The sequence below is a fragment of the Adiantum capillus-veneris genome, chromosome 22 (assembly GCF_014529385.1).
Source record: "Adiantum capillus-veneris isolate H3 chromosome 22, ASM1452938v2, whole genome shotgun sequence".
NCBI lineage: Eukaryota > Viridiplantae > Streptophyta > Polypodiopsida > Polypodiales > Pteridaceae > Adiantum > Adiantum capillus-veneris.
In genome coordinates, this window is record NC_140952.1 from 139,104,443 (window position 1) to 139,118,362 (window position 13,920).

Genomic DNA, 13,920 nt, shown 5'->3' on the forward strand with positions numbered 1-13,920 from the left:
GTTAGGATGTAGAAAGAAGGAAGTAGACGTCAAAGGAGTCCATTGCGTGGGGGGGTTGTTCTACTTCAACAATTACCAAGAAAAAGTGCAAAACCAAGCCCTCTTATCTGCCACCATCACATCAAACATAAAGCTAAATCTGTGAAAATATTCACTTCACATACCACCCGGAACCCATCAATGAAAGGCTGCCTATGTAGGTACCTAACTTAGCAAACATACGCATTCAAAGAAAGAAAATGCATTTCTCAGTGCATTTATTTCTGACAAAAACATGGCCCTAGCCAAATGAACCTTCACATTGAATATAGAAACCAAGACCTGAGCTCGACCATCTTAAAAGACCGCTCCACTGGAATACCTTCAAACATGTTATCAGTTCCTGACTCAAGGAAGTGAAAGCTTTGCATGCAGCACCTATAATGAGAGACGCTATCGGTATCATAAGAGAGGAGTTGGCTACATGCTTGGTCAGTTTGCACCACCCGCGGTATACCATGTACAAGCAAGAAGGAGGTGATTCACACAGATTTGCAAGGGCAGCAATTATGTATTCAATAACTCCAAAACTCAAGTTTGCTCCGCATTGGCGATGGCCCCATGGTTTCCTCCACGAAAAGACAAAACTGGGCCCATGTCACTGCTGTGGCAAAAGTTCAAAAGACTATGCCTCCACCATAGGCTCTGGTCCAAGTCCATCAAGCATAGTTAATGTGGAAGCTGTTGAAGGAGAAATAGAATTAAACAGGGCGTCTTTGATAACCTGGAATGGTAACATGCATGAGTTTTAGAAGGGTAACAAAACCTTGACAGAAAAATCCTTGATTAAAATCACCAATATACCTGGGACATAAGCCCATGAACTTGCTCTACTGTGATTTTGCTACTGTCCTTGGTAATCTTAGATAGCTGGGACTCCTCCTGCAAAACAGAAAGGGAATGAATCCAGTAAAGGGATAGAACCAGTGGTACATTCACCTATTTGCATACCGAACTAAACAAAGTGACATACTTTTACCTCTTTCTTCTTGTGCGGAGGAACAAAAAATGTTCCAACGCAGCCCGAATGTGCCAACTGATTTTCAACGTGTTCCAACTTCTCCGCTACAAAATAGCACAAGTGATTAGCTAACCAACTGCAATTTCCAGGACTTGCAGAAGGAATTAACCTAAATCTTAGTCTGCTATTCCTTTTGATATGGAAAATTTATGCTGACCTAAATCTGCAACTTGCCCAGCAACATAATCCCGATTCCCTAAAAGCGGAGAGGATGAAAGTGTGTTCACCCAGTACTTATTCCAAAGAAGATCCAGAAGATGTGAATCTAAGGATGACTTGAAGTATGTTATGTCTAGAGGATAATACTGCAATATAAAAGAATAAAGTCAAATTTGGCAATTCAAAAGAAGCAACCCACCACCACCAGGAGCTTAGTGACCTGCTTGCAATGGACACCAAAATCTTCAATCTTGTTGAGAGGGATGGTCTGATACTCAGAAGGTTGTTCATCTGGAGGTTTATAACCCTCTGGATAAGTGCGAAATGCTCCAATTTCAACTTTCCCAGCAGACACTGTTCGTGTAGGATCAATGACAACTGCCAAGAAAGGTTCCTGGTATTTCTGATTTTGCAGTTGTGTATTTACATCAATGCCAGAAAGCCAGCAGCCATAACCAGGGTGAGAATGATACCAACCCACTACGTTCTCAAGCCGCCCTACCTGGAAAAAATGGAACAAAAGAATCATATAGCAATACAATAGTAAGCACTTCCCATTATTAAAATTGTTCTTCAACAACCTCAAAATGCTAGTTACACGAGCTTAAAAACACGGCCAAAGAAGTCTCCCCTAAATAGGGTTGGAAAGACAGAGATCTGCCTCCTCTTCATGGGCTGAAAACGAATCTGCAAGCGGCTTCCCAAAGGCTGAAAACACAGCCGTATGACCGCCTCTCCTAAAAACCCAGATGCAAGGGGGGCCTCGCCGGGGTTGAAAAAGGAACCCCAACTGTAACAAACTTGGACACCCCAAGTCAAGATTCTACCGCGACACAGCAGAGATTCACTTTAAAACAGTTCACAAAAAACGACATGGGCGTAGTTCCGTGCCAAGAGGTATTTGCCCCAAAGACTCGTGCCCGTTTCGGTATTTCTTTTTACATTAATCTATGTGCAAAGTACAAGCGAGTCCCTGGGAACTCACACTCAAACTCTGCATCCAGTTGCTCTGAGTAATGAGGCCCAAAAGACCTATTTGTTGTTAAAAGGGTTGCCCAAAAGCAGTCAACTCAAAAGCATTATGCCCAAAAGCTGCCAAAAGTCAGCCAGTGTAATTTACGGACGTCCGTACACTGTCATGTCAGCATGACCAACGCAAAAGACGGAAATCTGTACGGCCTGCCACGTGTCAATCTGTCAGCGCGAGTTCCGGGGGTTTTCTGCCGGGCTACTCCCACGTCAGCCGGTTGGCGCATTTCTCTGCCACGTCACCAATTTGTGACATACCCCCCTCTTGAAAGAATTGTAATCGCCCTCGATCACGCCTGCAAAACAGACAAAGGCCATAAACTATCTTAGTAGACATTGACTGTTAGTACCGACGCACTAGACACAACACATCTAGCACTTGTACAAATCGACAGTCACATCACCGGACGTCACTTGACATCACAGGACATCACATGACAAATCACATACAAATTCATTCCAAATTTTAGACCATAATTAGTCGGCAACGTATTTAGTAATCGCATCTAGATCCATTCCGGACCTTACGGATGTCCGATTAACTAATCCTTATTGCAATCATGTCTATAGAGATTTATGAGACCGAAATGCTGCAATCATTTTGTCTTTCAGTTCCTGCACTCAAACAGTCAAGTACAAATCAATCATTTTCATTTTTGGGAATTCCAGTTCATAAAGTAATACAGAAGAATATTGTCAGCCCATCAGTATCCCTGAAACCCAAAGGGGGACATTAGTGACTCTATTCAAAATCAGGGTAATCCGTTGACAAAGGAGCGGAGTGACTCCCCTCTTGTGCAAACACGATCCACTCTTGTGCACTAGATTCACCCATGCTGAAATCGGGGTTCTATCGGAGTAGACTATGCTAAACCGAATGCTTCAAGGTACAGTTCCAAAATCTAAAGAGTATCTGCTAGGTCCTCCTCCATCCACTTCGCATCCAATGCAAGATAGTTCTTGAACTTAACCAAGAACCGCCTAATCACTTTACCTTTAATCATTCTGTCCTTGTGTGCCAATATCTGTTCTGGAACGAGTATCTCCTCGCTTTCCTCCACTTCTGGTTGCTCATCTGGCTCCCTATCATCGGACACATCGCCTTTAAAAGGCTTCAATAGACTCACATGAAATGCATTGTGAATCTTCCAAGTATTGGGCAGCTTCAGTCTAAAGGAGACATCATTTATCTTTTCTTTTATCTGGAAAGGGCCATAGTACCTCATGCTAAGCTTTGGAAAAAGCCGCTCCTTCCCTTTTTCTTTCTTAAGTGTGCCTTCTCAAAACGCAATCGTCTTCCTTTAATTTCAAATCACGACGGTGTCAATCTACTGCCTTCTTGTGTCGTTCCTAAGATTTCGCTAAAGCCTCCCGGACCTTGGCAAATGCAGTATCCAAATCCCTCGTGTATTGGTCGGCTTCAAAAATCTTATCTTTTGTGCTAAGGAAGGGTGGAACCTTCGGAGCACCTTCAATGATCTCAAATGGCGCCTTCCCCGTTGAAGAGTGGATCGTGTTATTGTAGGCAAATTCCACCAAGGTTAAAAAAAATTCCCATTGAGTCTTCTGATCAGAAATGTAAAACTTCAATAAATCCAATACAACTGACTGAATTTGCAATCTCAGATTGCCCGTCTGTCTGTGGGTGGAATGATGACGAGAACTGTAACCGTGCGCCAATGTTCTCCCAAATAGCCTTCCAAAACAAACTCCTGAATCGGGGATCTCTATTGTCTCAGGCATGCCATGTAATCTAAACATCTGTCAATGAACAGTCTCACTAAATGATCCGACTTGATTGTTTTCTTCACTGGAATGAAGTGAGCTTGCTTGCTAAATCTGTCGATGACAGTCCAAATGCCATCATGCCCACTCTGTGTCTTTGGGAGATCAAAAATGAAATCCATAGCAATACTTTCTCAGGGGTGGGTGGGAATGGGTAAAGGCTGTAACAATCCCTGTGTTTTATGCCTATCAAACTTGACCTTTTGGCATACCAAGCAACTACGTACAAAGTCGTCCACATCTTTCTGGAGTCTGGGCCAAAAGAAGTAACGCTCCACACCTTTCAAGGTGGTGTCGATGCCGCCGTGACCCGTAAAAGGTGGACAATCGCATTCAGTCATAACCTTTTCCCTCAACGTTTGTGTAACGCACAATATCGTTTTCTTCATCAAGTAGCCATCCCGTATGGAATATCCCGCTACTACCTCCCCATTCTGTATTCAAGCGAATATATCTGAAAAATCTGGATCTGTGGCGTACTAGTCAACCATGTCCTCAAAGCTTCTATGATGAATCGCGGAAATAGCCAAGACTAACTGCTTCCAAGACAAAGCATCTGCCACCAAGTTCTTCTGTCCCTGTACATGGACAATCTGGAAGTGAAACTGTGACAAGATGTTAGCCTATCGCGTCTGCTTTTCCATAAGCTGCTTCTGTGACAAGAAGTAGCGTAAACTCTGATGATCAGCAAAGACCGTGAAATCGGCTCCGAGTAGGTAATGTCGCCACTAAGTAAGAGCATGGATAACCGCCAAAATCTCTTTCTCATAGATTTGTTCTGTCAATTCTGGCCTTGTAAACAATCGGCTTTCATAGGCAATCACATGGCCTTCTTTGTCTATGTTCTGCTTCATCCTTGGAGAAGACTATAATGTCATCAAAGAAAGTGCTGACAAATGATCTAGACTCTCTGAAAATCCTATCCATCATTCGGTTGAAAGTCGCTGGAGCATTGGTAAGGCCAAAAGGCATCACAAAAAATTCATACAAACCAAAGCTCGTTCGAAAGGCTGTCTTGTAGACATCTCCCGGTGCGATTCGGATATGATGATATCCGCTTTTCAAATCAATCCTGCTGAAACAAGAGGGATCCTGTAGTCGGTCAAGAATATCATCCATCCATGGAATCGAAAATTTGTCCTTGATGGTGATTTTATTGAGAGCTCTGTAAATCAATGAACATTCTCCAAGATCCGTCTTTCTTTAAAACCAACAACACCGGAGAGCAGTAGGGTGAAGTACTCGGTTGGATAAGACCCTTTTCCAGAAGGTCTTTCACTTGGTTCATAATCTCTTCATTATGAGCTCGGCTAACACAGTAAGGTGGCCGGTTCAATAAGGTGGCCGGTTCGGTGGTGTGCTTCCATGTATCAGATCAATGGTATGATCCTCAAATCGAGATGGGGGTAACTCGCATGGCAGGACCTCAGAGAAACAATCGGCATGAGTGTGGAGAAAATCTTAGCGTTCTTTATAAAGTTCAAACATGTTCGTTCCGTGTTTATCATTTAACTCTTTCAAGTAGATTGAGTAAACAAAGAGACTGGATTTCATTAATTTGGAAATGGCCGAAGCTGATACAATAGGGATAGACTCACCCTTTAGTTTTACATCAAGGGACTCCTAGGAGGACGTCACAACCTTCCAAGGGTATTATGTAAAAGTCCTTGTGTCCCAAATACCCCTGACAATGCAATCGAAGCTTGGCAATGACAGGTGTAATGGCTATGTCCCGTCCGGGTGTCACTAGAACTGCCTCTGCTGGTGGTCCCATCCTATCGGGTGTGATCTCGAGCCGTGCCGCCAATTCGGGTGAAATGAAATTGGCCTTTGCTCCACCATCGAAGAAAATCAGGGCTTCTTGATCTTTCAGTTTGCCCCAAGCTCGGCAAAGTTCTGTACTTTCATCAATCAGGCTTGGGTCAGTACCCATGCAATCTGGTACCAATCTTGCTTTCATCTTGCCTTTTCTGCCACGTTCCTCTGCTGCTCTCGAACTCTCTGGCCTGTCTTCACTTTATTCTTGCTGTGCCTTTTTGGGGCACTTTACGGAGACGTGCCCATGTTCTTGGTACCCAAAACACTTCCCTTCTTTGATGTAATTGGCCCTCTCTCAAAGAGTGAGCCGGGGTCGTGTATCCTTATCTTTCTTTTCTTGGGAACTCTTTCTCTTTCTACTTTCATTGTTAGAGGTCTGTTGGGTTCTCTGAGTCAAGATCTCATCAGTGGGGTAAGTTAAATTTCCCAAATGTATCGCGAAACCCCGTTTCGCATGACCCGTCAATTCTAGAATAGAATTTGACTTTTGTTCCAAGCAGTAGTCTCGGATCTCTGTAGGGAGTCCGCAACAAAACCGCTCAATCTGTTCCTTAAAAGAGACCTTAAATGAAGAGGTTGGTAGAAAAGAGTCCCAGAATCTCTTGCAATAAGCGTCCAAAAAATCTCCCTTGGTCATCCGAAGATGATTCCAAGCGGTTCGTATATCTCGTTCGTACTCCCGAGTCAGCCAAGAAGAAATAAAGAGCCATTTGAATTTAAACGACTTGACTGGAGCTTCCTTCCTCGGAAGAAGAGTGGACCGCCATGTTCGAGCATTTCCTTTGAAGAAAGATGTAGCCCTCCTACTAATCTTGGAGTGCTCTGAGTAGTGCCCTCCAGAGAAGGCTATGTCAAACTGCTGAATGAAGGCCAAAGCCCTCGGAGCATCTCGGAATCCAAAAAAGGATTCAAATTTAATCGATTGTCCACCTTCTTTGAATTCTTTTACTTTCTTGCTTTTGTCTTCGAGGAAGTCATATTGGTTGGCTTTGTAAAAATGCTTCTTCTTTGCATAAAACATATGGTCGTCGGAGTCCGAATTGTTAGAGAATGACTCCTCTGTAGAACTGTTAGAAACTGGGCGAAATCTCGATTTCTTTGCCTTTTTCTTGCCCTTTCCGAAGCTTTGCTTTTTGCTTCGCTTTTTGCCTTTTTTGTCCTCCTCGCTCAAGTCAGAAGAGCTAGAAGAACTGTCAGAAGAAGAAGAAGAAGAAGAAGAAGAAGAAGAAGAAGACGAATTGGGTAGTCCTTCAAATCGTACACGCTTCTTCTGCTCGAAGATCAACAACCCAAATAACCAGGGTAGTCGGTCCCTTTCTTGTGCTTTTTCACTTTCTTTTTGGATTGATTGTTCGGGTCCAGAAGCAGACTGATCTACGTCTGAACCACCTCTTGTAATTCTTGCTCTGTAAACATCCTCGGAGAAGGAGGTTTCTTGATTGCCGGTTTGATGGGTGGTTTTGTGGCTTTCTGCCATTGGGTGTGTTCTTCTACGATGGATTAAATTTTCGCAAATTTAATCATCTGCTTTGTGCACTCGTCAACCTGCTGTCAATGTTCCATCTCTTGAAGTTCGTACTGAGTAGGCCGAGGTGGCCCGTACTCTTCCTTTGTTAAATCATCAAAATCTTCTTCATGATCTCCTCCTGCATTAGCAGATCCAGAAGAAGTCCACTGATTCTTGTTGGAATCCATAGGTGACGTGAGAAAAGGATCGAATTTCCCGGTAGAAGAGAAATCGGCCGCGCTCTGATACCACTGTAACAAACTTGGACACCCCAAGTCAAGAATCTACCGCAACACAACAGAGATTCACTTTAAAACAGCTCACAAAAAAACGACACGACTCGGCGTAGTTCCGTGCCAAGAGGTATTGGCCCCAAAGACTGACACCTCTTTCGGTATTTCTTTTTATATTAATATGTGTGCAAAGTACAAGCGAGTCCATGGGAACTCACACTCAGACTCTGCGTCCAGATGCTCTGAGTAATGAGGCCCAAAAGACCTATTTATTGTTACAAGGGTTGCCCAAAAGCAGAGCCCCAAAATCTCAAACTCAAAAGCATTATGCCCAAAAGCTGCCAAAAGTCAGCCAGTGTAATTTGCGGACGTCCGTACAGTGCCACGTTAGCATGACCAGCACAAAAGATGGAAATCCGTACGGCTTGCCATGTGTCAGCCTATCAGCATAATTTCCGAGGGGTTTTCCGCTGGGCTACCGCCATGTCAGCATGTCGGCGCATTTCTCTGCGTGTCCGGGGGCTTGCCACGTCACCAGTTTGTGACACCAACACCCGTCCTGTGCACGAAAAACGCAGCAACAACACACTTCTTTCCAAGCTTGATAAACGTGAAAAGAGTACAAGACCTTTGTGTCATTTTGGAAATGCAGATCTGGGACCTCCTGCCATGTTTTCAACTCGTGACAAATTGAAAGCAGAATACCCGCGGCTCCTCTACCACACACACCAATGGTGGACCCTATGAAGTGCGTCTAAAGATTGGTGTGATCCATATAGGCTCCAAACTCTGGTAAGCCATAATTTTTGCAGAGGATTCCAATGTAATTGCTAAATACGTTGCCGATTAATCATCGTCTGAGATTGGAATGATTTTTTAATGTGATTTGTCATGTGATGTCCTGTGATGTGACTGTTGATTGGTACATGTGCTAGATGCGTTGTTCCCAGTGCGTCGGTACTAACAGTCAATGTCTGCTAAGACATTTTATGGCCTTTGTCTTTTTTGCAGGCGTAATCGAGGGTGATTACAATACTTTCAAGAGGGGGGTATGTCACAAAATGGGTGACGTGGCATGGCCCTGGACACACATACAAGGTGGGGTAGCAGACCCAAACACACCCCCCGACTGGCAGCAATGACATGTCGCAGCTGTATGGCAGTCTTGGAAATTGCGCCACTTTTCACGCTAACTTGCTGACGTGGTAGAGCGTATATTCTGCTTTTTTCGCTGATGTTGTACGGAAATCTGCTTTTACGCTGGCTGATTTTAGATGGGCAGATTTAGCAAGGCTTTTTGGGAACAATTGCTTTATTTTGAAAAGCTTAAGAGCTTTTGATTTTGGGGCTGTGCTTTTGGGCATCCCTTGTAACCTATAAATTAGTGGGCACGGCCCTCACTTCTCAGAGCATATGGACGCAGAGTCTGAGAGTGAGACCCCTCCCACTCTCTTGTACTTTGAGCACAGATTAATACAAAAAGAAATACAGAAAGGGGCGCCAGTCTTTGAGGCCAATATCTCTAGGCACGGAACTCCGCCTGGCCGTGTCGAATCAAGTGTGAATTGTGAACTGTTTTGAAGTGAACCTCTGCTATGTCGCGGTAGAATCTTGACTTGGAATGTCCAAGTTTGTTACACCTCCTTCGGTATTTCTTTATATTTCTAAACTCGGTACAACGACGCCGTCACCTTTCGCTTGAAAGAGTGTCAGATAGTGAGTTATAGCCACGTATTTGAAGGCCCTTGGCCTATCCAAAAGCACTATATAAAAAGCATCAAGTTTTAAAAGCATCTGATCTGCCACATCAGTAGCAATCAGCTTAGAACGCGAAAATCCTACAGTGCCATGTCATCATTGTCAATGTGATTCGCCGGCTCCCACATCAGCATACCAACATAAAATCCGGCGTCCATATTGTTGTCTACCACGTCATCTGCCTTCACGCGATTGTGTGTGTGTGTGATCCTGCTTTAGGCACTTGGGCCCCATCGGATGGGGTCCCACTTAACGAGGATCTGTAAGTTGGTGAGACTTCTTCTTTGATTGCTTCTCCCTCTATCAACAGTTTGTGACACGTCCTAGGATTGTAGACACTCCTATCTAGAGATATGTACAGAATTGTCTTTGGAAGTCAATGAAGCATGTCCACTTGGCACATAGTGCCATGTGCACGTGACATGATGTGGCAGGGCCGTATGGCCAACAAACTGACAGTTTTGTGTGGAATCTAAGGAGCTTTCCAAGGTTATGCTTTTGGGCATGGAAAAGCATAGGTGGGACGCCGAGCTTTTGGGTCCCCCTTGAGTACCTTTAAATATGAGAATGGGCCTTCTTCTCTAGCAAATGTGTAACATCATGTCCATCATCGTCTTGACCAAAGCCTCCATAGGATTTGGTGCAATCCTTGGCGTAGATGGGAAAGGGGAAGGGTCAGAAAAACCTCCTGGTGGGGAAAATTCTTCGTCGCCACTTCCATGCTCATCACCTCCCTGCGAAGTATCTATTCCGCTTCAAGTAATGACCATACACTGAAGTCTTGGGTTCTTAAGTTCACGAGGAACTTGGGTTCTTGTGATTCTTGGTTCTTGAGGATCTTGAGTCTTGAGGTTCTTGAGGTTCTTCTTTCACTTGCAATCTGTGTTAGAGAAGAATCTTCTCTTACCCGAGCTCTTCTCTTTCCCATGGGCACATTCCTTGGCGGCTTTGCCCTCACACCAAGGTTGCTTTTTTCCACCTCACGTCGATTGGCCTTGCCAGAGAGAAAAGCCCGCAGCAGTTGTACCTTGTGACCATCAATAACGAAAGAAATATCCAAAGGAGCGATATCAATCCGCAAAGAAGACATCAATCCACCGATGAAGAGCACTCCTATGGAGAAACGGAAAGACAGAACAGAGATTCTAACAGAAGCAAGCCTCTTTCCGAGGAATTGGGAGAAGACAACGGCAAGTTTTCCATGGGGGATCGAGAGAGAGAGAGAGAGAGAGAGAGAGAGAGAGAGAGAGAGAGAGAGAGAGAGAGAGAGAGAGAGAGAGAGAGAGAGCATCAACTTCAGATTGACACATGTGCAAAACGAATGATCAAGTACTCCAGGGACCCGAACTACGTGAAGTATTTGAAGAATCATCCCTTTGATGAGGTTCACTCTTGATGGCAGATGTCACAAACTGTTGAAGTATCATCCATTGAAGACCAAGGGATTAGGACTCCCTGAGCCTAGCCCTAGCCAACTTGCAGATCTCTGCCGAGGGACCTAAACCCTAGCAGAAGAAGAAAAGACCAACTTACTGAAAATGGCCGAGGGGCCTAAAAGACAAAAGAGGTTAGGATTAAAAATCCTAACTCAACCACCTTGCAGATCGTTGGCCAAGGGACCTAAACCCCAAAATAAAGAACAGTGCTTGCTTTTGGACTAGAGACTTTTAGAACTAACACTTTTCATGAGAGAAGCTTTTGGATAGGCCAAAGGCCTTCAAATATGCCCTGTGGACTCTCTCTCTCATTCTACCGCGTAGAGAGACAGAGCAGAGTTCTTAGAGCTTGTACTTTGTGGAAGCAATATAAAGAAATACCGAAAGGGACGCCAAAGTTTGGTGTTAGTGCCTTCTAGGAGTGGAATCCACCACTCCGTATTTCTTGCATGCACTCCGTATTTCTTGCATGGACTCTCTCTCTCTCTCTCTCTCTCTCTCTCTCTCTCTCTCTCAGTTCAGTTGTTTTGAAGTGCTAAAGTCTGTTCCAATTTGTTCTTTGTGCACATGGTGCCCTCCCACTACAGTGGTATCAGAGCTTCAAGAGTCAAGAGCAGATAGAGCAAGATGGTGCTTCCAGATTCTACCCACAAAAAAAAAATCCTTTTTCAAAAGAGAAACAGGTCTAACATCAACCTACAGATGGAAGCTATGGAGTGGGATGAAGAAGAAACAACAAGAGAAAGAGGAGAAAAAGAAACAAGAGTTCATATTTAACCTAAAAGCCAAAAATAACATGCTGTTTATGTTTTTTTGTTTTGCAGAGAACTCTGAAAATCTCTTTTGCGGTTGAGAATTTGGATATGCAACAAAAAACAAAGTTGATCTTCTCAACGAGCCCTATGCACTAACATGGACTAATTTTAATTTCGACCACTTTGAAAAATTAGGGTTATCAATAGCAAACTAGGGTTTCTACATAAAAATTCAACATGTGTAATTTAATGTTTTGGGAAGCTCTTGTTATTTGTGTGCAAATAACAAGTAATAGGTGTGGAGAACATGCATCTAAAAGCATTTGGGAACATGGAGTTGGACACCTTTGCAACAAAGAGAACCGTTTGCTTAAAATTTTGCTTGAGAAATATACTGTTTGGAATTTGTTTGAAATGGAATTAATCTATTTTGAACTTGTTTGGTGTCGATTTGAATTTACTTGATTCTGGTTTTGATGTTGGTTTCAATGATTTGTGATTTACTCATGGCTTGGGCTTTCTCTACAGGAGTATTGAAGAGAAATTTGATGCTTGTTAATGTTTGAATGTCTTCGGCTCAGGCTTTCTTGGGAGGAGTGTTCATGTTAGTTGTAGAACCCTTGAACGATGTAGACCGGTGGTCTGGGGAGCGTTTAGTTATAAGTTGGAAACCTTTGAACGACATAAACGATGGTCTGGCAAGCGTTTAGTTGTACTTGGAGCCTCCAAGTGACGTAGGTTGCATTTGGTTGTAGCAGTCCCCTATATCTCATGGCCCGAACCATTTTAGGCTATTTGCAAGGGGAATGATGAGATAGTCGTTGAATATCTTCATGCTTAAGACAGTTTGTCTAGGAGGAGTGTTCATTCGTTACAAAACACAATAAAAGTGTGCTACGTTTTCACAGCCAATGAACATCAGGGACACTCAAACCAAACCAAGCTTAGCATAGCACTCATAAGTTAAAACACTAAAGAATTACATTGGGAAAATGGCATGGCTGTATAGAAAAACCATGAGCCTACCGTCTTGTTAGTTTGAGCATATTCCACCATATATTCGTAAGCATCAGCCTGAGCATTAACGCGAGTTTCGGTACCTTCAACAGGCAGAACAAAGGCATCCATGACGATGATAGTGTCACCTTCAATCTTGCCCTGCATGATACCCATCACCTCGATTGTACCACCCGACCGTGCATGCACAACCATCTTGAGGAGGGCAAGGGCTGAGATTCTCACACTCTTGAAGTAGTGGGGTTCTCGCAACCATGGCTTCTGCTGTTGAATCATTGCTTGCCCTGCCTCGTCATATATATACACGGAGTCTGACTCTGCGCCTCCTTCCAGAGACACTACGTTGTTCTCGATCTCCCAAGTCTGGCGCGCTACTGCCGCAGATGTGGAAGCAGCAGCCATGTTGTGTGCTAGTACGGCCGAAGGCGGCCTCTCTCTCTCTCCCAAAGGGGCTATTTTTCGTTTTGGATGTTAGTAGATAATAAATGGAATGAATGAATATACGTCTACAGACACATGCTATAGATATATATATGCCTGCCTACGTATACACATATATACACACAGACATAAACGACATCAAAAATATGTGTGCCTACATACACATCTATACATACCACATACTAGCCCACACGAAATTAAATTCAAATCATAATCAAATCCCCCCAACCCGCCAAATCCATGTCAAGACCCCTGCCCTAATTTGCGCACGCACGAGAGAGAGAGAGAGAGAGAGAGAGAGAGAGAGAGAGAGAGAGGGTCTCTTTTGCTTCTTTCATCTTATATGTAGCTCTTCTTTTCAGGCACATGTACTTGTTGCGTTGGTGGTTGCATAGCTATGGCCAGTGAGTATTTCCACCTCATAAGATGTTCATGCATGCCAGGTTTTTGTGCCAGGGTATGATATAGAGTCTTCTTGCCTTTGTTTAACCTTTGCCTAGCCAGCTTATGATAGATGGACACCATTTATATCCATCCAGCTAGATTCGGGTGATTAGCCTTAATCGTGGCTTCAAACAAAACCTTGGTCATTTCTCGAAATTATGGTTCAAAGCTGGTTTTGTTGGCAAGTTCCTTTTCAAGAATCTTTGAAGCTTCGACTAACATTTGTAGAAACTCATTTGTGTATTTTCTTAGAAGGCTAATCTAAGATTTCCATTGACACATCATTCCTCTGATGAGGTCATCCTTGAGCTCTGTAACAATACTTTTCTGTTTATTATCTTTGAGCACAGACTTCCAAGCTACCCAAAGAGCCTTGCTTTGTTCAAACTACTCCCTTATCTGGTCCACAATCTGGATATATCTCATCTAATTTGCACTTCATTGTAGACTGGGTATAAAGCTGGATATGCGTAGTTCA

The 13,920-nt window shown here is 43.6% G+C and overlaps 1 protein-coding gene across 3 annotated transcripts; it reads right to left on the reverse strand.

Annotated features, from left to right (window-relative positions):
• Positions 1 to 281: 281 nt before the first annotated feature.
• On the reverse strand, positions 282 to 13,047 carry LOC147430313 (COP9 signalosome complex subunit 5-like). 3 transcript variants are annotated; one of them, XM_086494790.1, is made up of 7 exons: positions 12,783 to 13,047; positions 12,567 to 12,698; positions 1,440 to 1,721; positions 1,218 to 1,365; positions 1,013 to 1,104; positions 844 to 921; positions 282 to 763 (listed from the first exon to the last, which is right to left on the reverse strand). In XM_086494790.1, the coding sequence occupies exons 1-7, from the start codon at positions 12,957 to 12,959 to the stop codon at positions 665 to 667; spliced, it is 1,008 nt and encodes a 335-aa protein (XP_086350916.1). In that variant the 5' UTR covers positions 12,960 to 13,047; the 3' UTR covers positions 282 to 664. The 3 variants fall into 3 exon arrangements, with proteins under 3 accessions (XP_086350916.1, XP_086350914.1, XP_086350915.1); XM_086494788.1 differs by having other exon boundaries at positions 12,567 to 13,046; XM_086494789.1 differs by having other exon boundaries at positions 1,019 to 1,104; positions 12,567 to 13,045.
• Between the last annotated feature and the right edge of the window lie 873 nt (positions 13,048 to 13,920).